This window comes from Antennarius striatus, chromosome 2 (assembly GCF_040054535.1).
Source record: "Antennarius striatus isolate MH-2024 chromosome 2, ASM4005453v1, whole genome shotgun sequence".
Classification (NCBI taxonomy): Eukaryota; Metazoa; Chordata; class Actinopteri; order Lophiiformes; family Antennariidae; genus Antennarius; species Antennarius striatus.
The window spans coordinates 24,771,149-24,794,310 of record NC_090777.1 but is presented as its reverse complement, the minus strand read 5'-3'; the positions used below and the strand labels follow the sequence as shown (position 1 = coordinate 24,794,310).

The following is a 23,162-nucleotide window of genomic DNA, read 5'->3' as shown; positions in this document are numbered from 1 at the left end:
TTCAAACAACAAAGCAGCAGGATCCCCCTAACCCCCACCTCCCGCTGACTCGCCCGGTCCACGCATCGCCCAGCAAAGTCTGAACAAACCCTCAGATCCGACTCCAGCTGCACGACATTTAGCAGCACAGAAGACAAAGAGAGCAATTTACTCCAGTGACACATGCTCTGCAGACTGTATAGTCATTTATAGGAATCCAGGCCGCCCCTCCCCCAAAACCTACTACCCCCCCCCCCATGAAGCCAGGGGACACTTTATACTGGGAGAAGTCACTGAGCCAAAACTGTCTGCAGCGGCGCTCAGTGGGGCTGACATCATGCACCACCAAGTGTAATTAGTCTCCTATGCATGGTGAAGGAGGACCAGCCAGACCCCCCCGGGAACCGTCAAACACTGAGTCAAACACTGAGTCAAACACTGAGCCAAATCTCATTTGTGAGAGTTTTTATCAAACACTGTGCTTCTATCAGAGCTAATTGGGGCTCATTTTGACGAGAGCCCTTCCCCACCACAACTTTTTATTGACTTTCATTGTCTGAGCCGATGTAGATGACCCTGACATTCCATGGGGGGCCAGGGGGGGGGGGGGCCATAGGAACGCCGGGACTAATGCATCATCGACTCGAGAGGTAGTCGGCTTGCCGTAGCTCAAAGTCGTAATGCAGGAAAAATATCCTGGCAGTTCCAGATCATGTCATTACTTTCCTATTGTTGGCTTAGCAGTCAGTCAAGATTGTGGTAAAATCTCATGTTACCATTCACCGTCAGGAGGTGACACATGAGCCCTCCTTGCCTCCCCCCTCTGGGGACGGGTGCGCTTTTGAGGATCAGTGCTACTAGAGAAACATCAGTAATACACCCTTAGTTGAAGCAACGCATCCTTCCAGTCACAGGAAGTACCTGCGTATCACCTAAACTGCCTTCCAGTCTTTTCAGACGCTCCTGTTCTCTAAGTCCAGCAGGTGGAAGACAGATTTCAGCCTTGTCCATCATTCAGAAAGGCTTCGCTTCGGATCAAATCAACCCACAGGAGCCGGATACCTCAGCCATGACAGCTCTGTTTATTGAAGGGCATGAAGGTGACAGACCAGACGGGATTTCAAGCTGGGTGGAGGGTGGTGGTGTAGGGGGTCTATTTTCAGCAGAAAAGCAGTGGTCACCATCTGTATGATTCATGCAGCAGATATAGCCGATTGCAAATGATTACCATTAATTACACTGTAAAAAAAAAAAGTCCCCGTGTGCAAATAGGACATCAGAAACAGTCGGTCAGGTATCCGATGACCTGCTGAGAGTCATTTCACTAAGGGACTGTTCATTACTCTGAGCTCCTCAAAGGAGACCTTGTGAAGAAGGGTGGTGTCAAACAATGCAGACACTACTAATTGATGCTTAAAGTTAAGAGAAAACAACAGTAAGGAGAGAGGGTGGTTAGAGGTCTGATAACAGAACCACAGGATGCATTTGGGTCAGAAGTCCAAAGCTTTCCTGAGTTCCGGGCTGCAGCACCAGGCGTGGAGGAACACATCGAGAGAGGTGAAACTCCTTCTGATGGGCAAGGAGAAAGAACTCTACACCCCAGGTGTGAGGACACAAAGGAAGAACAAATCATTTTCAGGTGTTATTCAGCCCCCCAAGATGGAATGAAAACAGGCAGTGAGGACCCAGACTCTTGACAGGGTTTAGTGCTGGGACACTATGAATAGCTTGTTTCCAGGGACAGACTTAGCCCCGGCTTCGGTTCCAGACCACCATGTTACTTTTAGAAGCATCTTGGGGGTATGAACGTGTGCTGGCTCTGGGGGTGTTTGGGGTGGACCAGAAGCAGGACTGTCTTCTGTCTTTAAGGGAAAAGTTCTGGGGCTGAATGAAAGTCAGGTCCACTAAGGGCGCGCTTAAAAGGCAGAGAGAAAGTTGGGACCACTTACCGTCACCAGCTGGCATGAGAGTATCAGACAGAGGATAAGTCCAAAGAGGGAGGGGGGCGGACGGCTCATTTTCCACCGAACCAGCGATGCAATTGCTGGGGAAAAGGAAAAGCAAAGGTCCCTCAGTCCTCCTGGACACCAGGGTGGTGTGATGTCTTTTCTTCTGCGTGCAGGAAATTCCTCTGTCCCACGCCCGGTGGGACTTCATCAACAGGTACAACGGATCCCTGATCGCTCTTTTCTTCGGTTGGGGGGGTTGTGCGGGGGTCGCTCCGAACCTTAGTTTCTCCGGTGCGCTCCGAACCTTAGTTACTCCGGTGCGCAGAAACTCGGGACTTGTGGGCTAAATGCAGTCTGGCAAAGTCACTGGGAGGTCCTGTACCGGGACTGGGGGGGGGGTGGCGAGAGAGAGAGAGAGGGGAGAGAGAGAGAGAGAGGGAAGAGAGAGAGAGAGAGAGAGAGAGAGAGAGAGAGAGAGAGAGAGAGAGAGAGAGGAAGAGAGAGAGACAGAGAGAGAAGAGAGAGAGAGAGAGAGAGAGAGAGAGAGAGAGAGAGAGAGAGAGAGAGAGAGAGAGAGAGGGAAGAGAGAGAGACAGAGAGAGAAGAGAGAGAGAGAGAGAGAGAGAGAGAGAGAGAGAGAGAGAGAGAGAGAGAGAGAGAGAGAGAGAGAGAGAGAGAGAGAGAGAGAGAGAGAGACATGCAGAGGAAAAGTAAGAGGCGGAGTGGAATCAAATAATCACGTTGACACAGAATCCAAGAGATTCACATAAAGAGGATTTTCAGTAAAAAAGAAAAAAGAATCTTTCTCCACTTTCTGATCTAGATGTTAAAGTTTCAATGTTTGCTCCTCTATAGGTACACATGCTGAATTATGAATGACTCTCAGTGTCTTCATTAAATACAGTTTTATTCAAACCTAACTATTTGTGAAAACCATTTACATCTGATTGACCCGGATTTATCATTTAAATCCGCACCAAACTGTGTAAACTGGTAGCTAACAAGCCCCTGAATATGACCGTCCAGGTCCAGATCAGATCCAGATTCAGACGCAAATAGGTTCCAGATCCAGATCCAGTTGCAGATCCAGATCTGGGTACCTATTAAGTCGAAAGAAACCTTCTCAGGTATTTCGACAGCAAATACTACTATGACTAGAACTTGTATGAGTTACTACGGACAAAACATACAGGTTGAATTGATTATTCCTGATCAATGAGTTGATCTATGGATCAGTCTGTTTACCTCTAAAGTTGTTGTTGTTTACTGCTGCTGCCTGAGGAGTCATCTAAACATCTGGAGCCAAATAACCAACCAACAACCAGAGTTAACTAGTTGTTAACTAGTTGTTCTTTCACTTCAAGCAGTTCCAGAGTTTAAAGTAGGTCATTTTCTTTCTGTGCAGTCAAAACTACAGTTGTGTTTTAATATTGACTTTGTAGTGCATCGCTGTGTTTTTTAAATGAGTATCACGATTTATGTCTGATATTTAAAAAGCCCTCTACAACAACTTTAATATTCAAACGCCTCTTTATTATTTGATTAACAGTCTGGGATGTCTTTGATAGGTTCCTTTAATCTGCTCAATATTTTAATGAATAATAAAATATAAATATATTTACTGTCGTTAAAAGTTCGTTTGGGTTCATTCGGATCGCTCCAATAGTAGTTTTGCGCCCTCTATCGGAATTATGGAGGAACTACATGAGAGTTCAGTTAAGTAGAAACGTGCCAATGTTGTTGTCCCAGCAGAGACAGGAAATAAAGACAAGCCACAAACAGATATATGCAGTAAATCAGCTCTCTGAATGGAAGTCAGGGTCCGTGTGGAGGGTTGTATGTTCGTGTCTTCACTGTAAATCACAGATCTGCAGCTGCTGCCAATTAAAAGCTGCACCCTGAGTAGAAATGGAAAGGAGCACATGGATAGGCCAAAAGGTTTCTTATGAAGGATGGCCATTTTGAAATGTAATAAGATTACAGGAGCTATGTTCATTAAATCCAATGATCAGCAAGAAACAACGCACCCACAAGTAAGTCTTCCAGAGTCCACTATTTTGAAAATTAAAAATTAAACTTTACCTGCTGTTATTAAAAATTTTAGTAAGATGTGAGATGTAAAATAATATTCAATTTTTTTGAGTTATATTTCTATTGGTCCCATGTTTTATGATAGCGGATGTATGTCAGTTTGTGCTAGTGTTCTTTAAGCTCTTCTTTTAAACCACAACGGAATCATTTCCAGTTGTGACTGTGAATGCGTACAACATGAAAGTCACCGACCACATGTCTGTGACTTAGGCTCCACCATTATGTCCTATTTGCATAAATACACTGTAAAAAAAAAATCTGTCAAACATGTTCAGAGTAAATTGTCTCAGAACCAGCGCACCATTGGAGGACATGTTCAGGACCACAGGCACCACAGCTGGAGAAGTGTCGCTCACCCCTAGTGTTAGTAGCTTACTGTTCAGAGCATGCTATATGTCTGTGTAGGGTCTCCTTCATCCAGGTCATGGTTTTCCAGAGTTCTTAAATCAATTCACTGGAGTTGAAGAAAGTTTCTAGAGGCGCTTCACTCTCTTGACCTGAGTTTGTGTCGCCGTGAGACACGAGGCCTGTAAAGAAGCATTAAGACATAAAACCTGGGTTTTAACATTTCTACCCCATAGCCTGGAGTTCTTCAAAGCATTAAATAAAACAGCTCTCCATTGTTATAAGTTAATTCAGTTTATCAGTATTTGAGCAATGCAACATCCTTTTTTATTGTTGTTAGACGCGGAATTCAACTGCAGCCTCGTAGTAACTTCACATCACATGGCAGCACAGGAGCCAATCAGAGCAGCCCTGCCTGTCTGTTATACTCCCACATGTCCATGACCTCAGGAACACAAATGGCTTCGGTAGCTGCTCGATGGATGGATGACTCCAGCAGCTTAATGATGGATGAGAACGTAGGGCGGTCTTTGAAACTCCACATCCAACAGTACCTCATCAGGTCATACCTAAAGACAATACCCTGACGTTATACAGACGCCATGTCTTCCATGAGTGCCAGTTGACTTGGCTTACTCACAAAGGCACCCCACAGTTCTCTGGTCTCTCCATCCGGTATGACCCCTGTAGCTTAGGGAGCACATCCAGAGGCTCCAGCTCCGGGTACGGAGGCGAGCCTGAGGACGGAACAGAAGACATGGTGGATGCGTTTAGAAGGATGCTTTTAGAAGTGTGACCAGAACGACAGAGGGCGTGTGAAGCTTTACCTAAAGTAATCAGTTCATACAGTAAGATTCCAAACGACCACCTATAGGGAAAAGAAAGTATTCACAAAATCATGTTCTTTAAAAAGTCTTATTCATGCAAAAGATTCCATGTTGTCTCTTAGAGTTGCTCACACGTCACTCCTGTCGATACTGAGCTGCACCAGAACTCTCTCAGGTGCTTTCCACTTGAGAGGCACCTCTGCTGCCCTGTGTTTCAGCGCACTATACACTCTGCGCCCGGAAAAGGCCAGGCCCAGCCCGGACATCCGGGCTGAGAGGCCCGGTCCAATCAACACGTTTCTTGCAGCAACATCACCGTGGACGAGTCTGTGGTTTGACATGAGATAATCCTGGGGAGAGAAACCATGCCCAGGTTGAGTTATTTCATTCCAAACAAAAGGAAACACTATTTTAATGAGACTGTTACCCAACTGTTCGACAGCTACGTGACGGCAAGGCATCACAACATTCCCTTTTAAGTACAACTGTTTGGTCACAATTAAACTTACCAGACCAGCAGCAACCTGCTTTGCTACCAGAAACACAGACATCTCAGAGAACGGATCTGCTGTGTTTGAATTTCTCTAGAGGGAAGAACAAATGTCGTCACTATCTTGGATTTCATGATTAGTACCGAACGTTTGAAAGACAAAAAAGAAGTTGGTCTAGAGATACATTCAATTTTTATTTTTTGGGGGGGGGACAAGAGGTGAAGGCGGGTTTGATTATTTCTCTGTTGTTGTCTGTGAGGGTTTTTGTATTTACTGGTTTGTTTTTGTGTTACTCATTCTGGCCACAAGAGGGGGAACTGCACCAGGGCCACATAGAGTTTCCTCTTCTGTGTATTTATGGTTATTAGTATTTATTTCTTCCCTCACTGCTGAGCTGTCTTGTGGAATGTGTAAATGTGTGAGAGCTGATGATATATATTAATTTTTGTTGGGATTAATAAAATACCTACCTATCTACTCGCCGGTCTGTCCGTCTGTCTATCTATCTATCCATATATCGGATTAGGGCCAGAAGATTTTCTCTTTGTCTATGATCAGAGAAAGATACTTTTATATCTATAAAATATATGTCTCATGTGATCTTCTTCTGTCTTGAACTAAAAGTATTTTTTCAGGTGAGCTCGGTTGAAAACACCCACCGACATGAGGGTAATGTCACACCTGATGTACCTCATCTTTAAGGGCTGCGAAGCATTCAGCCGCTTGTTGCTGAAGGAGATGTGAAATAAAAACACTTTAGCCTGACTAATATTTCATTTGTTCATTCATTCGATCTGGTAAAGAAAACCAAGCTGATGTTTTGTTCCCTGTCTGTCAGGACTTCACTGAATTAAATATGACCTTTATCAGCAAATATGAGTTCAAGTTGAATGGACATACATTTCTGAGTGTCCAGAGGAAGTGGAGGAGGTTCCCGGGGCTGCAGGCTTCCAGGACCATATACATGGGCAGACGTTTGGTCTGGCAGCACAGCATTCGGACCACGTTGTCATGTTTACAGACTGTAGCATGAAACTGGACCCACCCCACAAACTCCTTAGCTTCAGGCTGGTTGGTGCCATCTGTATGATGTAACAGACAGGAAACCCGATCATCAACGTGAACTGTTTTCGATCATAATTCTGGTAGAGGTATTGTACAGTTTTCTGGCATCATCTGAACACACCAACAATCCTGTCATGACGTGAAACAGGCAGTACCTCTTAGACATTTAACCACCACAGAAGAAGAGGTTCCATTTGAATTCTTCAGCAAACCTTTACAAATAGGACCATAACGACCTTTCTGCCAAAATTTTACTTCCCCAAGGACACAATCTTCGGGGATTTCCCAGGGACCCAAAGCTGTTCGAAACTTAGGAGTGTGACCACAAGTCTCGATCGTGGACACACTCTGCTGGGCTTTTTGAAAAAAACAAAACAAAAAACAGAGATAAATTAGTGCCTTTTGAGATCCATTGCTTGCTGCAGAGGGAGTTTCTACATGTTACACTTCATACCATTTATAAAATGAGTTACAGATCTCTGGACTCTATTCTGGTTTTTGTAGAGACTGTAGAAAATCAAAGCCACCACCAAAACGGTGCTCAGAGCCAACAGAGATGGGATGATAATTACAGCAAGGTGACCTGATGACTCGTCATCTACACAAAGAGAAACGGAAGAAGCAGTTCAGCATAAGAAACCTGAGCCACAATAAGATCCATGTGTACAACTCACAACATGTGGGGAGAGATGAGTCGTTGACACATCCAGGAGGACCTGCTGGCATTTCTCACACCGGAGAAAAAGCCAGATCCTATGAACACATGACATTCAGGAGACACCACCAGACGTCTGTCCCTAGGAGGCAAACAGGGAGTCACGATGATAGAAAGGACTCAAAAACGCTCTTACCTGACCGCTTAACCACAGTGTTCTGGTAAGTACATGTCACCAAACATTCTGACTATTACATGAAAAGTATTGGAGGTCAAAAATCAGAAGCTAGCAGCTGCTTTTGCAGCTGTGGCTGCCAGGGCGCTGACCCAACAGCAGAATGTTAATCATTAAACCACCAGAACCGATAACATCAGGAGGTTTAGAGCAGATTAGAGTTTAGAGATTGAGAACATACCTTCACAAAACATTTCAATCCCACCTGGCCAACTTTGACACATCAGAGAGAAGAATAGAAACAGAACCAACCCAAACAAACCCAACACTCTTCCCCAGACTGGAATTTAGACCTGTATGAGTAGACTCTACCCCTATCCCTACCAGACTGGTATGTAGACCTGTATGATGAAACCCTAACCCTATCCCTACCCTAACCCAGACTGGTATGTAGACCTGTATGAATAGACCCTACCCCTATCCCTACCCTAACTCAGATTTGCACGAAGAGACCCTAACCCTAACTTTAACCCTAAACCTAGCCCATACCCAGGCTGATTTGTAGATCTGTATTAGTAGACTCCACCCTACCTCTAACCATTACCCCTGACTGGAATGTATACCTGTATGAGTAAACCCTAACCCATAGATAGATAGATAGATAGATAGATAGATAGATAGATAGATAGATAGATAGATAGATAGATAGATAGATAGATAGATAGATAGATAGATAGATAGATAGATAGATAGATAGATAGATAGATAGATAGATAGATAGATAGATAGATAGATAGATAGATAGATAGATAGATAGATAGATAGATAGATAGACTTTATTTATCACAAACTAGGAAATTTAAATAGGGCCTACTCATAGGTTCTTGTTGTGGATGTTCTGGTGTCCAATCAATGAAACAGCTGTATGCGTGTGTTTGTGTTGTCAGTGTCTGATCAGGAGTTGTGTTCCCCACTGAAACACAAGGGGGTGCAATTGCGCCACAAATCTCCTCAACAGGCTCAGGAAAGGCGGCAAAACCTCCGAATCAGCAACTGGGTCAGAAAATTCATGGAACACATCAAGAATCAAACAGAAGTTACAGCTCACACTTCTGCACCAACGTCGCCCCGAAGTTACCACAAACATTTCCAACACATTAATAAATGTGCCGTCAGTGGTCTGACTCCGCCTTGCTAAACACAGCATGGAAACGAAATCCAGCGCTTCCCATCCCTCTGAGGACCCGCCCCCTAACGAGCTACTATTGGTCCAAGGAAGACAGTTTAGGACCAACCCCCGATGTCTGATTGGACGGAACCCCTGGCAATCACGAAAATAACACGGAAAAAGACCAGAAAAGTTGTGGAGTGAAGCTGGAGGCTGTCGTCTGGTTCGAGGTTTATAATCGGAACAATTCCGCACGGAACCGCTGGAGAAGCGGAAAACAGCACGGAGCTCGAACCGGAGAACCAGACGCCCCGGTGGGAAGAACCGAACCGCCGCTCGGTTCATAGGACGGTCACGTATGTTTTGCCGTTTCCAAGGACCGCCTGGCTGATGTCACCGTGGGGAACGGCAGCAGAGGACAGGTGCGCCAGCAAAGTTGTTCCCGTGGTCGCGTTGGATTAAGACCCGACACCGAACCGAGCACCGAACCGACTTGTTCCACTAGAAACAGTCTTTTGCATTCAGTCAGACCCAGTTTGGAGCAGGACATAGTCCCTCTTTGGGACCTGACGGACTTTCTCGGGGCGCAGGTTAACATCGTGGTTTCCGGCGTGACAGAAGCGGCTGTGGGGCGTTTCTCTGCTGGGAACCGGGTCGGAACCAGCACCTCACCGACGCAGCTGGTGTCGCAGGCAGGTGATGCTGGTGCTGATCAATGGAAGGATCGATCATCGCTGACTGGTGATCCGTTCCCCCTGTGACCTGCCATGGTTTCCCCGTGCGTCATCGCGTCTTAGGATCCACGGGCGAGTTTTGCGTTAAAGAACACTCGTGGTTGGACTTCCCTCCGGGTTCACTAGGAGCTGCCACCATGTCCAAGACACTGAAGAAGAAGAAGCACTGGTCCACCAAGGTGCAGGAGTGCACCGTGTCGTGGGGGGGTTCGGGGGAGTTGGTCTCGGTGGTGGAGGTGCGAGGCGGCGCGGAGATGGGAGACTTCCCCTACCTCGGGAACATGGTGTCGGAAGCTTTGGTTTGTCACGCCGGGAGGTTCCCCAGCACCGGGGATGTGCTGCTGGAGGTGAACGGGACCCCCGTCAGCGGGCTCACCAACCGGGACACGCTGGCTGTCATCCGCCACTTCCGGGACCCCATCCGGCTGAAGACCGTCAAGCCAGGTGTGTGACACGTTTCTGATGCTGAGCGCACACACCCTTCCACCCAGCAGGCGCACACACACACACACACACACACACACACACCCTAACCCCTCCACCTGTACGTACACCCGTACCCTAACCCCTCCACCCAGCACACACACACACACCCGTACCCTAACCCCTACACACACACACACACACACACACACACACACACACCCGTACCCTAACCCCTACACACACACACACACACACCCGTACCCTAACCCCTACACACACACACACACACACCCGTACCCTAACCCCTACACACACACACACACACACCCGTACCCTAACCCCTACACACACACACACACACACCCGTACCCTAACCCCTACACACACACACACACACCCGTACCCTAACCCCTACACACACACACACACACACACACACACACTCGTACCCTAACCCCTACACACACACACCCGTACCCTAACCCCTACACACACACACACACACACACACACACACTCGTACCCTAACCCCTACACACACACACACACAGACACACCCTAACCCCTACACACACCCGTACCCTAACTCCTACACACACACACACACACACACACACACACACACACACACACACACACCTTAACCCTATCCTGCTGTGACTGAACTGCATAAACATGTGTTGTAACAACCTGGACACTGAGATGCTTAGACCAGGTCAGACTACCATGAATAAATTGGAGAAGGTTTGGGGGGGGGGGTGTTGAAGGATCAGGTGTGTGTGCACCTGGTGGCTGGTCGGATCATGTTGTATTAAGTGTGTCTTTAGCGGCTACATCCATGCAGCGTCTGCGTGGTGTTGTTCTTCCTCCGGGACTTCGCGTGTTGGAGATGTTCACTGTTCCAGGATCGTTCATGCACTAGAACGGAGGCTTCCAGGGGTCATTAAGCATACAGTGCTTTGTCTGAACTCTGTAATCATTTTGCATCCATGTACAGGACACACACACGCACACACTTCTCCCTTGTCGTTGTAATTCTCTGTAAGCATATTGATTGGCTCCATGTCTGTTAGATTCCTTTCGTTAAGCCTCACAGGCGTGATGAATGTGTGAAATGAGCCAAAACACACTGACGGCGCAATAAGAGTCATGCAGGACAGAAGGTGTGTGTGTGTGTGTGTGTGTGTGTGTGTGTGTGTGTGTGTGTGTGTGTGTGTGTGTGTGTGTGTGTGTGTGCGTGTGTGGATGGATGAGCGTGGCATTTAGCACTCAACACAAGTAGGGGATTGTTAACGGTTGGCGTGCCAGCTTAGACTGTGTGGAGGTGAGGTTAAGTCTAATCACATCAGTTCTGTCCCTATCCTGAATGAATCCCTGATTGGCTGGCGGTGTCACATGATCGGACAACCTCTCCTTTTTGTGTTTAGACTTCAAAACATGCATACAAGCTAATGTGACAGTTTGTGTTAACTGACGTGGTGCTGTGTACAGTCGCCACGCTGGAGCGACACCGAAGCATCATCGTGGGCTCAGTTTGGTCCTCGCCGTGTGTCTGCGTCCCCGTCCCCCCCTCATGGTTAATTCATACGTCATCCATCTTTGATGAGTCCTCTGTGCCACATGGAGGCTGATGGGCAGATCAGATGATAGCCGCCTGGCCTGGATTGTAAAAGCTTCCATCCTCCACAGATGCTGCAAGCGTGGATGAGACTGCAGTCTGGTTTTCAGTTCATGGTGTTTATTTTCAAATCACTCACTTCTGTTGGCTTCCTTTCCCTTAAAGGAGGTCCATATACCGTATATCATTTCTCCTAGTTTGTCTTTATCTTCTACAAGCAGCTGTTTATTCCTCATCATCAGTTTTTGTCATCTTCTTTGTCTCTATATTCTTCCCTTTGTAAATCTTCTGAAACCCATTCCATCACAGATGCTGTTTTTCCACTCAGCGTCTTTATCCTACTGTAATAAGTGTTCTTAAAAACTGTCACTAGCTCACATTATTATTCTCAGTACCAGTTCATGAGCGTCCAGGACAGGAAGCACAAGTTTGTTTGGAGCGGTGCACCGGCTCCAGACCAGATGGTGCTGCCGCTATGCAGCGAGACGATCGGCGCTCACTTTCAGAGGACTGCTGAGAGGGGACACGTAGAGATCCCAGATACCTATTGGAGCTTGTGAGTGGGCAGCTCATTGATTAATGTTGTAAGCAGATTGAGATCTTCTTGTTACTGCCTTGTGGAGAGTAATGGATGGACCATTTAGTGCCCGGCTCCCACGAGCAACTTTGGTTTACAAATCAGACCAATTAAAGAGGCTGGGGAAAGAAAATTGGAAAGTTTTCTCTATCTTTGAAAGATAAATAATGACAATCATTAATGGAGATGGCCAGAGGATATTATAGTTCACACTGTCTGCTGTGGTCTCAAGTCTGATGTTTGAACAAGTAAGTCTTGTTGAATACTTTCAAGGATTAATGCACTATGATAGTTTGAACAATGACGTGTCATATCAAAGAGAAAAGATGCCAGTCTTGATAAAGGTACACAAGGTTTCTGCTGGGTTTAACAGAAGTGTAGAGTCTTTTCTTTTTAAATGTCAGCTGTTTTGGTTTTGTCAACATTCTCTATTATCCTCTGGAGTAGAAACGTGTTTGTTTTCAGTGTCCATGAAGCATGTGCTTGCTTTACAGCATGGTTTTCACATTCAGAATCACTTCCCTAGCAGCTGCGACAAAGTGAGCGGTCCGCAGTTTCTATTTACCGTGTCATTTAGAAAATATAGCATGAAGAATCCCGTGCTTCACTTTTATTGTGGTATTATGAGCATTTTGCTGTTTTGTTTCCTTTTTTTTTTTTTACCAGCATTAAATGTTTTTGTAGGAGCGATGAATCTGGGCAACAATAAGTGTGAATTATTGAGTTGAAGATAATTGCAGTAGGTTTTTATTCCACCCTTTAGATGTTCTTCAACAGAGGCAACCCAAAGGAGCCTCCTCATCACCGGCCTGTGAAGTTCAATGCATCCCAGGAGATATTTTCTGATGAAGAGTTTTAATTTTGCTTCATTTTCAAAAGTCTTGTTTTGTCCGAGCTACAGCAAACCACGTATTGGGGGTAACCACGAGGTATGACAAAGAAGAGAATGAGATATTTCTTTGCTGCTTTGTTTAAAACAACAAAAAACTCTTCATCAAGCCTGTTTTAATGTTCCAGTTTGGCTTGTTTGGGTCGTTATCAATGGACTATCTGCTTCTGTTTCTTGGCTTTTATAGTTTGCAGATTCTGGAGATAACTCCTGCTGTCATAATCCTTTGCTAATGCATCGGCGATCTTATGTTGCCTAGAGGAAAAGAAAAATGTAGCAAAATACAGCTCCACTTCTTTTTTAAAGATGCTTATACAGAGTGAATATTTTTATGTGTGACCTCTACTCATGAGAGTTGGAGGAGGTTGGGTGATCGACTGTGTTTGTATTGTTTGTCTGGACAATGTCTTGAAAAGTGTTGGGAGATTTTGATGACATTTTCTGCAGATTTTTTTTGGGTGGATCCAGGTATTGATGAGCGTTGTTTGATATGATACTTTAGAATAACAGTCAGATTCCTCAGATGTTTATGTTAGCGGTTTTGCAGAGGTTTGAGATGTGATTGTGTGCAGCTGTCTCCAGGGTAGACTGTCTCACTGTCTTCTCTGTTTTTCTCGCTGGTGTTGTCACATTGAGGTTAACAGTTATAACATTTGCCATCAGCAGAGCAGCAAGATGCACAGTCTGTGCTAATGTGGTTAACCCCCCCACGGCGCAGTCGGGCCTTCTGTGACTAAGCTGCTCTAAACCAGATGAGGACTGCTGACGGGATGTCTCAGGTTCCGGTGAGTCGAACTTCCGATCCAGTGGCTGCTCCTGTCAGACCTGCCTCGCCAGGTTTGACTCAGAAATTAAAGACAGTCTCAACTCTTTGTGTTTGGAGTGCTTCTGAACAAAGCATGAAAAATGTGTGTTTAATTTACTGAAGTATGTCCTCATCTCTCCACCGATTAGAGGGCACAGAAATTTGGAACCTGGCCTCACGCTTCTCCCGCAGTTCTAAACGTGGCGAACATTCGGCATTCACGAAAGCATCTCTTTGTGAGCACATTAATGTGAAATGCACATCGAGGCTGTGCACCTGATGTCGCATCCACCCATCATTTCTTCCCACTGGATGCTCTCCCGGCGTATTCTCCAAACCCGTCAGTCTTCTCCGCCCTTCCAGCGGTATCAGCTGCGAGGAAGGCGGCGCGTGCAGGAGAGTGTACCCAAGCCCCCAGCGGCTGCTATGAATACCAAAGCATGCCCCCTCCTTCCACTCTTTATCATTCCGCCCTAGAGCAGCAGTCTCCTTCTGGAGCATATATTCCCCCTATCCAACACCGGTTTACAAGTCTGCCTCCTTGTCGCACAAATGTGCCTCCTTTTCTTTTGAAGTGCGTGATGGGCAAAGACTTTAATTATAGAAGGTGAATGAAGACAATCTGTTACATTATCAGCACATTGGAACTATGAGCTAATGGCACAGCTCCTTAAATCTGCCCTAGATGTTCAGCGGCGGGCATCCCTCTGTGGTCCTCTTTGCTAATGCTATTGCTCTCTCTTTAAGCTGCATTGCGGTCACGAACTGACCAGAAACAAAGATGGTGTTTTTCAAATGAGCCATACCTCTCACTGGCAGCTGCCATGACTTGGCAGGCTTGTATAAAGGCAGTGAAGATGAGTGTGCGCTGATTCACCGTGACTGCCTCTTTCTGGTCAGTGAATGGTCCTGCTGCGCAGCCATCGGCAGCAGTGTCTCCGGGTTGCCGCTGTTGTAAGTGGACAGTCATTTATAGACACACAAACTCCTCCTCAGAGACTCCTTCTCCTCCTTTATTCAGTTTGACACCTCATTGGGACTCCCCAGGCCTTCCTGTCTGCCTCCCTCTTTCAAAGCAAGAATCGTACCTGAGGTTAGTCATGACAGCACATCAATATCAATTTCTCGTTTTCATCTAACCCCCTGTCAAATGTTCTCACACTGGAGAAGGGATATTAGTTTGAGCTTTCCGTGTTTGCATAGAAACTCCATTGACATTAAGCATTTTCCATATAGAATACAACACAGCATGCGGCCCCTACATGAGCATCCACATGGACCTGGGGAGGGCTCTATAACCCATTTCCACTGTAGGGTAATTGACTAGGAACGGCACTTCATGTTGCATTGTGAGGTTTAGCAGACACAGTAGGATTATGTCGGAGGAGGATCTAAGGTGGTTGTTTGAAAAAGTACCACCAACGGTTGGCCGTCACGACATTCAGAGACCGCACTGTAAAATGGTATGTAACACTTAGAAGTGAGCAAGCACACATTGATGTTTTCAACTGTCTATGTATTCATTCAGAAACATACAGAAGGAGAGTGGGAGCCATTCTCTGCTATGTATGGCATGGAGGTAGAAACGCTGGTCTTTGCAATAAACCAAGTGAAGTTTGATGCACGTCTGGAAAAGGGCGTTGTGATAGTGTTGCTCCTGTTCCCTCCATGTCTGCTTCTGGCACCAACCTCCAGATGAGGCACAGGTGCAGCAGGGGGTGTCCAGGCTGCAGCGGTCTGCTGGTTCTGAATGCTGTTGTGGGTTCAGCAGGAAAGCGCCACCATCTGAGTCTGTTGTTGGAGGAAGTCCTGCTGCAGGCAGATTAACTAAGGAATTGTTCCTTTTGTGCTGCAGCAGACTGGGACTGTGGATTGTGAATCAATGCACAGGTGCAGGGATAGATACAAGGGATGATTATTTGATCACTGACTGCACAATTAGCGCCCACCATGAGAAGATGGTCAGGGCCGGGTGAGGGTTAAAACAGTCTGGTAAAGTCAGGAAGAGAGAGGAGGGGTAGCTGGCAGCTTGTCCTGACGAGGATTCTCGTTTGAAGGATCTGTTGGATTGAAGATGGGGGGGGGGGGGTGTTAGGGTTAATTGAAAGAAAATGGGGTCAGACAAAAGGAGGATGGGAAAGATTGAAAAAGAACAAGAGGATTGAAGAGAAAAGGACTGGGTAAAGAAGGACCATTCATCATGATGCTAGCATTGATTCTAACTGGCGCTGCTCAGCCAGGATGTCAGTCTTATCTTAATTTGAGCTTCCTGCATATATGAAAATAAAAAATCAAGACGCAGCTGACATGATTTCTGTTTACTCTGAAAGCGAACACAATCGTTGCGGTGGAGCTCTAGTTTTCATCAGCATGCCTTTTGAATGCTGCAGAGCATCCTCTCTGGCTGGTCTCTGACGCTGAAGAAGTGTTCTGAGGAAGCTCCTTGTATTTATTCTCCCTTGAAATTTTGAGGGTTAATTGAGAAGTGCAATGCTCAAATGAAGACTGTTCCTTCAGTTGGGAAGTTTGATTACATGCCAGGTCATAAATCAAGTGAGAAGACTGAACCTCAGAGTTCAATCACCTGTTTGGCTGCGACTTTCCATACCAGGCCCTGTGCCCAGTCTGATGGACCTTCATCAATACTCATTCTGCCAGCACAGCCCACTCAGCGGTTTATTTGCTGTACTACCTGAAAGTATCGATCTCTGGCCGTTCTGCTTGGATTTAAAGCTCACCCCCCACCCCTCCAAACGCACATTCACAGTAGCAAACCTCTCAGCATCTGCTGTCAGAGCTTTTGGCCTTTGTGTGAAATGAAATCTGGGGTGATTAATGTCTGACCATTGTTTGAAGCAGCAAAGTAAAACGGACTTGGGTCATGTGTGATCGTGTTTAGCTACTCTGATTGATTGAAGTTTGCATCATTAGCATTACAGGATGTTAGCAGGTAGTTTACTGCTCTTCAGACAAGCACATAAAAAACGACATGCCGGCTTGAAGCCATGTTCTGTTCGTGTTATTAATGCATGGCATGCTCCCTTTCTCCCTCCATGGTGAGATGTCAGGCTGCTGGAGATGAGGTTCGTTGAGTGTCCTCATTAGAATGCATGAGCATCAGGATCTCAGCCTGACCAATTTAGTTTACTTTGCTCCTTAGCTTCTCTAACAGGTTATTGATCGGCTTCAATCTCATACCCGTTAGGGCAGCCGATGCATCCGGAGCTCCTGTGTGGGCTTGAGGGCTCGATCTTTCTGAAAAGTCAAGGACGCCAGGAAGATGTCTTGCTTTCAGTGTATTTAGCTGACAGTGACCAGTGATTGGTTACGATTGGATAGCCAGCCATCTCACTATTCCACTCACAGTATCTTTTTTCCTATTGTATGCTAGTAAGCCAATCACATGACACACTTTGCAGAATCTTTGTGCCCCCTGAAATGAGAGGTGGACTGCAGTTGTGTTAGGTTCTCTTGTGTTTGTTGTTGATAACTTTGCCTCAGGGCTCCGGCAGCATATCCATCAGTCACTGAGGCTTGCAGGCAAATTGACTCAAGAGATCACATGTGTCTTACTCACTGTGTAAAGTAAGTGGAAAGACGAGTCTTGCTGCAATCCTAATGTTGCACTTATGTAATTGTTGGAGCATTCACTCGTACTTGTCATTTAAGCCCGCCTTGCAATAGCAAGGGACTCTATTTGCTTTCCAAAATGATTCATGCTACGAATAAGTCCAACCCTCGAGGTGTGGTTCTTTGTAAAAACAAGAAGATGTTGTGATAGAAGTGAACTGTAAACCAACCTTCATCATTTAAATACACTTAAACTTATCTAATCAGTAACTTGCCCCCACCAAGCCCTAACAAACTGACTGAAATATCAAAATCTTTCGCAGTAAAGTTGTTAAAAATTCCTGCTCCTATTCCTATCTATTCTTATTGTGCCACAACTGAAGGGGTGCTGTGTAACTGATTTCCAAGAAACTTTGTTGAGAGTTTGAGCATCACTTCTGTTGTGCATACTTGGGGAGATAAACAATCTTTAAAAAAAAGCCCCATTCAAGAGTTGGAAATAAAACGGAGAAGAGAAATGCTGGCCTATTTATTTGCATCTGCATCAAACGGTAATGAAGTCGTTCCGTGTCTGTCTCTGAATGGTTTGTGGAAATCCTTCCATTAGTTTTTGCATGGTCTTGCTGATAAACCAAGAAACAGACATGAATGAGTACCAATTTGATGTTTTCAATTCTGAAATAAAATGATTTTGCAGCATTTAACCTCGGACTTCTGAACTAGAACTGGAGGCCAAATGTCTTGAAGGGTTTCCTAGTCCAGTTGTCATCTGACACAGAGACCTTCAATGACCTGGAGGACTGAGAATCTTCACAGATACAACTTGAGCCTTATTTGCCATTCTTCCTTCACTCCCCAGCAGTGAGCTTTTGGGATGAAGTAATTACCATGAGAGGTCATGCCCTGTCTACCCAACTACTGCACTCTGACTTTGGATACATAATCCAAGGTGTGTTGGTATGGTCTGTCCTCTGTGTGTTTCTGATATGGGATGGTTCTAGTCATTTGTTTGCCTCCATCAGATGTACAAACTGTTGTTATAGCACTTGTGTTGTATTGCTGTGTTGTATTGTGTTACAGACTTCTTAATGAGTCAAAACCAGTAACGTGACATTCCTTGAAGTCTCTCTGATGCCTTTTATTGGTAGAACACTTCCCTATGGAGCGTTGATCTGGGAATGCCGATCATCTGTGGAATGTAGTTATTTTGGATTTGTTGAGCTTTAAGTCCACCAGTGTCTGGTTACCAGTGGATGCTGGTTCTATCAGACACACAGGGTTCATATAAAACCTTGTCCTCATGAAGCCCTTTCACAACTGATGTTTTTACATTGTTCTCTAGAGATATAGGTAGTTCTCAAGATATGAACATCTAAGTTACGAACATTCGTAAATACGAACAACCAATTATAGCCATATCTGACAACTGTAGTTTCCCTTTCTGCGACAACCCACACCAAGCAATGTAACTTTAACTTTAACGTAACTTTAGATTAAGATTTCACGTCATGTCAAAATAACTGCAAATATCAGACTAAATGAATAGTTTGTTCTGATGTCAGACCTCATCCAAAATACAGCAAACCATTATCTGCAGGGTGAAAGTGAAAACAACTTTTTTTTTTTTTTTTTACTGTTTTTAACCCCAAACAAGTCAAAGAAGGACAAACATGCAGTTATCAAAAAAAACAAAACTGCCCCTTTTATATGGATCAATTCTAGAACATCTACCCTCAAGGTTCAGTCAAAACTGCCGGATCTCTTCTTTGTTTGTTTGTAGTCTTGTTTCATGGAAATATATTTGGTTGTTTTCATGTAACCCTGCTAGCAAACAAACAAACAAACAAACAAGCAAATAGTCCATCAGAAGGGGTATAAAACAACTACTTGGGTCTTTAGCTTGAGTATTATGTAGCTGTCTCTCCAGAGTTGAGTCAAGGCCCATCGTTTGTTTGCCAGTCCTCATCATCTTTTCTTCATGTCCTGTACAAGAAAAGTGTTTCGAAACGGCGTGGCCTTGGTGCAGCCATGTAGAGAAAGAAACACACATACAAACAAGCAACAAGTCCACACACAAATAAAACTTGGTGACGGATGAAGATCCCATCGCTCTTGACAGGCCACTCAGCTGTCAGTTGACCTGCTGACCCACCAGCGGGTCGGCACCAGTCGGCTCCATGCTGGAACGCTTCCTGTTGTCACAAAGCATGCAGGCAATCTGGTGTCAGCGGGATGACCCTCCGTGCCACAGTAGCTTTGCGTTTTATGCTAATGAACGGTGTTCCCTGGAATCATGGCCTCTGAAACGAGTCAGAACGTCACATCTGCTGCCCTCCCTAATGCTTCATGGTGTAGTTTGATGCAGTACCAGGCTTGTTGGTGACTTGAGGTTCCGTTGAGCTGTTAGACTCTATCAGCGGGAGAAGCTCAAGCTTTTAGTGGCATTATGGCATTTTTTATTGAACAGCTACCAGGGATAAGAGGGGGAGTCGTTTATTTGGTCTCTAGCATTGGCCTTGTTGATTCATTACACGACTGATGTTTGTAGTGACTGAATGATAACTTAATAGGCCCCCTGGACCCCCATGGCCCACCAAATGAACAAATCAACCATCAAGTCCACCATCAACAGAAGCATCCAAGTGTGAGTGTCAGCCCAAATTAGATAAGGGATAATTTATTACTGACATGGTGATGCAGTGGATGGCTTTATCACCTCTACAGTGAGTCACACATTAAATGGCAGCTTGATAGTCAGGCCTCTGTGACGACACCATGCTGACATCCGACGGTTTTACAGCAGTGATGCTCTCACGGAGCTGCTGCTACTTTTAAACTCAGGCAGACACAGTTCTTTCATTCTTTCGTTAAGAAGCTAATCTTTTTTGTCTGTATTTGACATTTCTAGACAATTATTGATTTTCATTCATTTCCATTTTTGTTGTTCACTTTTTAAAAGCTTCATTCTCTCGTGTTCAAGGACTCTCCGTCATCTTCAAGCTTGCACGTATTCAGAAAATCAAACCTGAATTGAAAGAAAAAACAGACATGGAGGGTTTTTGAAAAGAAAATGCACACGTCTTATGGTGCCTGTTATTTTGCAACTTGTCAAAATGAATATTGTAAACTGCCAAAAGCCACATAAACAGCCATGTAGCTTTGATATGTCAGGTGCTGATAGAGCGTGAGCGTCAGCTTGTGCAGCCCTTGATCCCTGTGTTCCATCCCAACCCTTCTATTCTTCTGGCGCTCTGTTTGTTCTCACCATCTGTTTGTTTACCCTGATTTATTGTTCGTTTTTTATCTCCACGGTACAAGGATCGCCAGCAATACGATATGCAAATACAGGCGGCTTCATTTGTCACCTAAGGAAAGTTTGCATGAATCACTGATGACCAGGATCAAGCAATTCCTTCAGCATCAGATGCTGGATGGAATTACGTCGGTCTCTCATCGCTTGTTGGTTAAAGAAATGAAGCCAGATCAACTGGATAGAATTGAACCCACTGATGTGGACGTACTCAGAGGCGTCCACCATTCCCCTTAAAAGCCGCTGTTACTCGCCTAATGATCCTCGTCTCTGTGAAAGTTTCTCCTATTATCGAGATGTGCCTCCATTCATCCATCACAGCCTGCTTGGTGATGCAGGATGGCAGGGCGCATAAGTGGCCCCCCACTCCCCTCACAACCCCCCCCCCCTTATTCTCTTCCTCCTTTCTTTCATGTCCTCTATCCTGTTTTCCTCTTGCTGGTCTGTGGATGCGTGAAGCCGGCTAATGTCGAGCAGGCTTCCTGCCCTTCATCTGATAGGCGGGCAGCCCCCGCCTCACGTTTTTCACATCGCTGACTTGACTCTACGTCGCGAGCATCCACTTCATCGTATAGGGAGCAGGTGCACTTTGCTTCAAATGAGATTACCACTTCCATGGCATTGAGAAACTCCTCTGCACCTCCCTTTTGTCTCCACGGGGAGGTTTAACCATAAGCTGTGTGCGTGAAACTAGCCACACTTGTTTATTGGTTTCGGGGAGTTTCTAAGTCGTGTAGTGTTTCCAGCCGGAGCCTGTTTTTCCAGACTGGAGGATGACGATGATGATGCTCGTCATTGCTTCTCTTACCGACTGAACCTGGTCGGTAACCCTGAATGTGTGTTGTTTCTGGCATTGCGCTGACAACCATGCATTCCATCTGTCCCTGTCCTTGACAACCGGCGTTGCTGGAGATGGTATCGAGGCTCGTAGTATCAGCTGACTACCAAACAGTATCGGTTACTCCCCCCACACAGGAAGGCCCTGGGAATGGGAATAACAGCTATTCTTTCTCTCGTTTAAAGATTTAGTGAGCGGTGTAGGGTTTAAAATGACTCCATCGTAATTAAGCCCACCCAGCTGAGGACAGGTAACGTCCTGTGTGCAGCGGACTGGTGTGTGTGTTTGTGTTGGACAATAGTGGAGCAGTGAGACCCGATGGACTCGTTGATCCCAGACACAGATGTGATCTCACGGAGCCGGGTCTGACTTCCTCTTGCAGCACTGCAGCTGTTTGCGTCAATGCACGTTCCGTCAATGCACGTTCCCGCAGACGGCTGCAATGTGAAATGATATTGTCAAACTACACGAGCCTCCAGCTCCCGCTTTGCAGAATTTTCTGTTTGCAATTAGACGTGGAGCTTGAAAGCGTTTCCTTTCTGCATGTTTTTAATCTGCTTCCCAGTGTTCTCACATATCCCGCTCTATCCAGCGCTCCTCCAAGGCGCCTTCCAGAGACTATTACGAGCCTTCCCTATCAATCCTGCAGAATGCAAAGCATCTGATGGGTTTAGAGTAAAGTCTCTGTTTGACTGATGATGAAACGTCTGCGTCAGCAAACAGAAAGAGGTGTATCAGTCAGGGGATGATAATAAGAGTGTTTGCTATCAGGGTGGGGGCTCATCGGAAGCGCATGAGAAATGAAAGCCTTTTGGAGGGAAGGGGCGCTGGGGAGGCGACGTAATGAGGACAAGGAGACATTTGACATTCTCTGTTTCAGGCTGGTTCAAGTCAGTGCAGAAGAATTGAGTGAGAGAAGAGGAAAGATATGTGGAGGAGAAAGAGGAGGATTAGGAGAAGAGTTTTGAGCAAACCTTTATACTTCATCTGGGAGGAGAAGAGCCTCGCCTTCGACTGGCTGTGGGGAGGGGCTAAATGAAATCATCCAACCCCTCTGACTGCTGCGTTGGCCTGCAGGTCACATGCATCATGAGCTTCGGCAACATCTTCTTCGAAACCCCACCAAGGTGTGAAACCCCATCGCTGAGGCGAACACTTCAGAGGAGTCATTGGAAGCGACAAAGCCGGATTTGAACCTGACTGATCTGGACACGGCGGAGAGTGGCGTTAATGAATAACCATGGTGTTCAGCTCCTTGTGGATGTTGCTGTACAGTAGATACTGGCTTTCACAGCATGCATGTAAATCTTCATCCGGCTTGATTTCATAACCCATTAAAAAAACAATCAACAAAGCCAATGATAGTTTTTGACTTTGGTTTCCTTGACTCTTGAATCGCGTTCAGAAGGTATGGCTGCTTTCAGGCCAAAGCCTCCCTTACACCGTTAACAGTGCTCGAGGGGGGGGTGGGGGTCTCCTTTCAGGGTAATTACACAACAAGGGGGCATGTCTCTCCTGAAAGAGGGTGGGAACTCAGGCTAATGGGGCCCATTGTTGTCCTGATCCAGGCTCAGACTTCAGGGAGGGCGTAGAGCCAATTATCTTTGACAGTCCTGTACTGGAATATTTGCTCCTTTTGTACATCTTGTT

The 23,162-nt window shown here is 45.7% G+C and overlaps 3 protein-coding genes across 22 annotated transcripts in view; 1 reads left to right on the top strand and 2 right to left on the bottom strand.

Moving 5' to 3' along the window:
* Window positions 1-2,280, bottom strand: part of hspg2 (heparan sulfate proteoglycan 2) — a 79,340-nt gene extending 77,060 nt beyond the window's left edge. For 7 of the 11 annotated variants that reach the window (XM_068306608.1, XM_068306644.1, XM_068306627.1 and 4 more), the window contains exon 1: window positions 1,929-2,280. In XM_068306608.1, coding sequence (XP_068162709.1) covers window positions 1,929-1,997 — 69 coding nt within the window. In that variant the 5' untranslated portion in view covers window positions 1,998-2,280. The remainder of the gene's footprint in view (window positions 1-1,928) is intronic. The other 4 variants (XM_068306636.1, XM_068306669.1, XM_068306688.1 and 1 more) reach the window with 1 other exon arrangement.
* Window positions 2,281-3,510: 1,230 nt separating this feature from the next.
* si:ch73-206d17.1 (tyrosine-protein kinase STYK1) lies at window positions 3,511-9,549 on the bottom strand. Of its 6 annotated transcripts, none has more exons than XM_068306762.1 (10): window positions 9,418-9,549; window positions 7,422-7,544; window positions 7,202-7,345; window positions 6,903-7,103; window positions 6,583-6,764; window positions 5,701-5,775; window positions 5,324-5,541; window positions 5,192-5,232; window positions 5,005-5,101; window positions 3,512-4,933 (listed from the first exon to the last, which is right to left on the bottom strand). In XM_068306762.1, the coding sequence occupies exons 2-10, from the start codon at window positions 7,471-7,473 to the stop codon at window positions 4,765-4,767; spliced, it is 1,179 nt and encodes a 392-aa protein (XP_068162863.1). In that variant the 5' UTR covers window positions 7,474-7,544; window positions 9,418-9,549; the 3' UTR covers window positions 3,512-4,764. The 6 variants fall into 6 exon arrangements, with proteins under 6 accessions (XP_068162896.1, XP_068162863.1, XP_068162858.1 ...); XM_068306757.1 differs by lacking the exon at window positions 9,418-9,549 and adding an exon at window positions 8,452-8,746; XM_068306778.1 differs by lacking the exon at window positions 9,418-9,549 and adding an exon at window positions 7,599-7,979 and having other exon boundaries at window positions 7,422-7,500.
* Window positions 9,550-9,608: 59 nt separating this feature from the next.
* The window catches only part of magi3a (membrane associated guanylate kinase, WW and PDZ domain containing 3a), an 80,792-nt gene continuing 67,238 nt past the window's right edge, over window positions 9,609-23,162 (top strand). For all 5 annotated transcript variants that reach the window (XM_068306746.1, XM_068306717.1, XM_068306737.1 and 2 more), the window contains exon 1: window positions 9,609-9,923. In XM_068306746.1, the coding sequence (XP_068162847.1) occupies window positions 9,617-9,923 (307 nt within the window). In that variant the 5' untranslated portion in view covers window positions 9,609-9,616. The remainder of the gene's footprint in view (window positions 9,924-23,162) is intronic.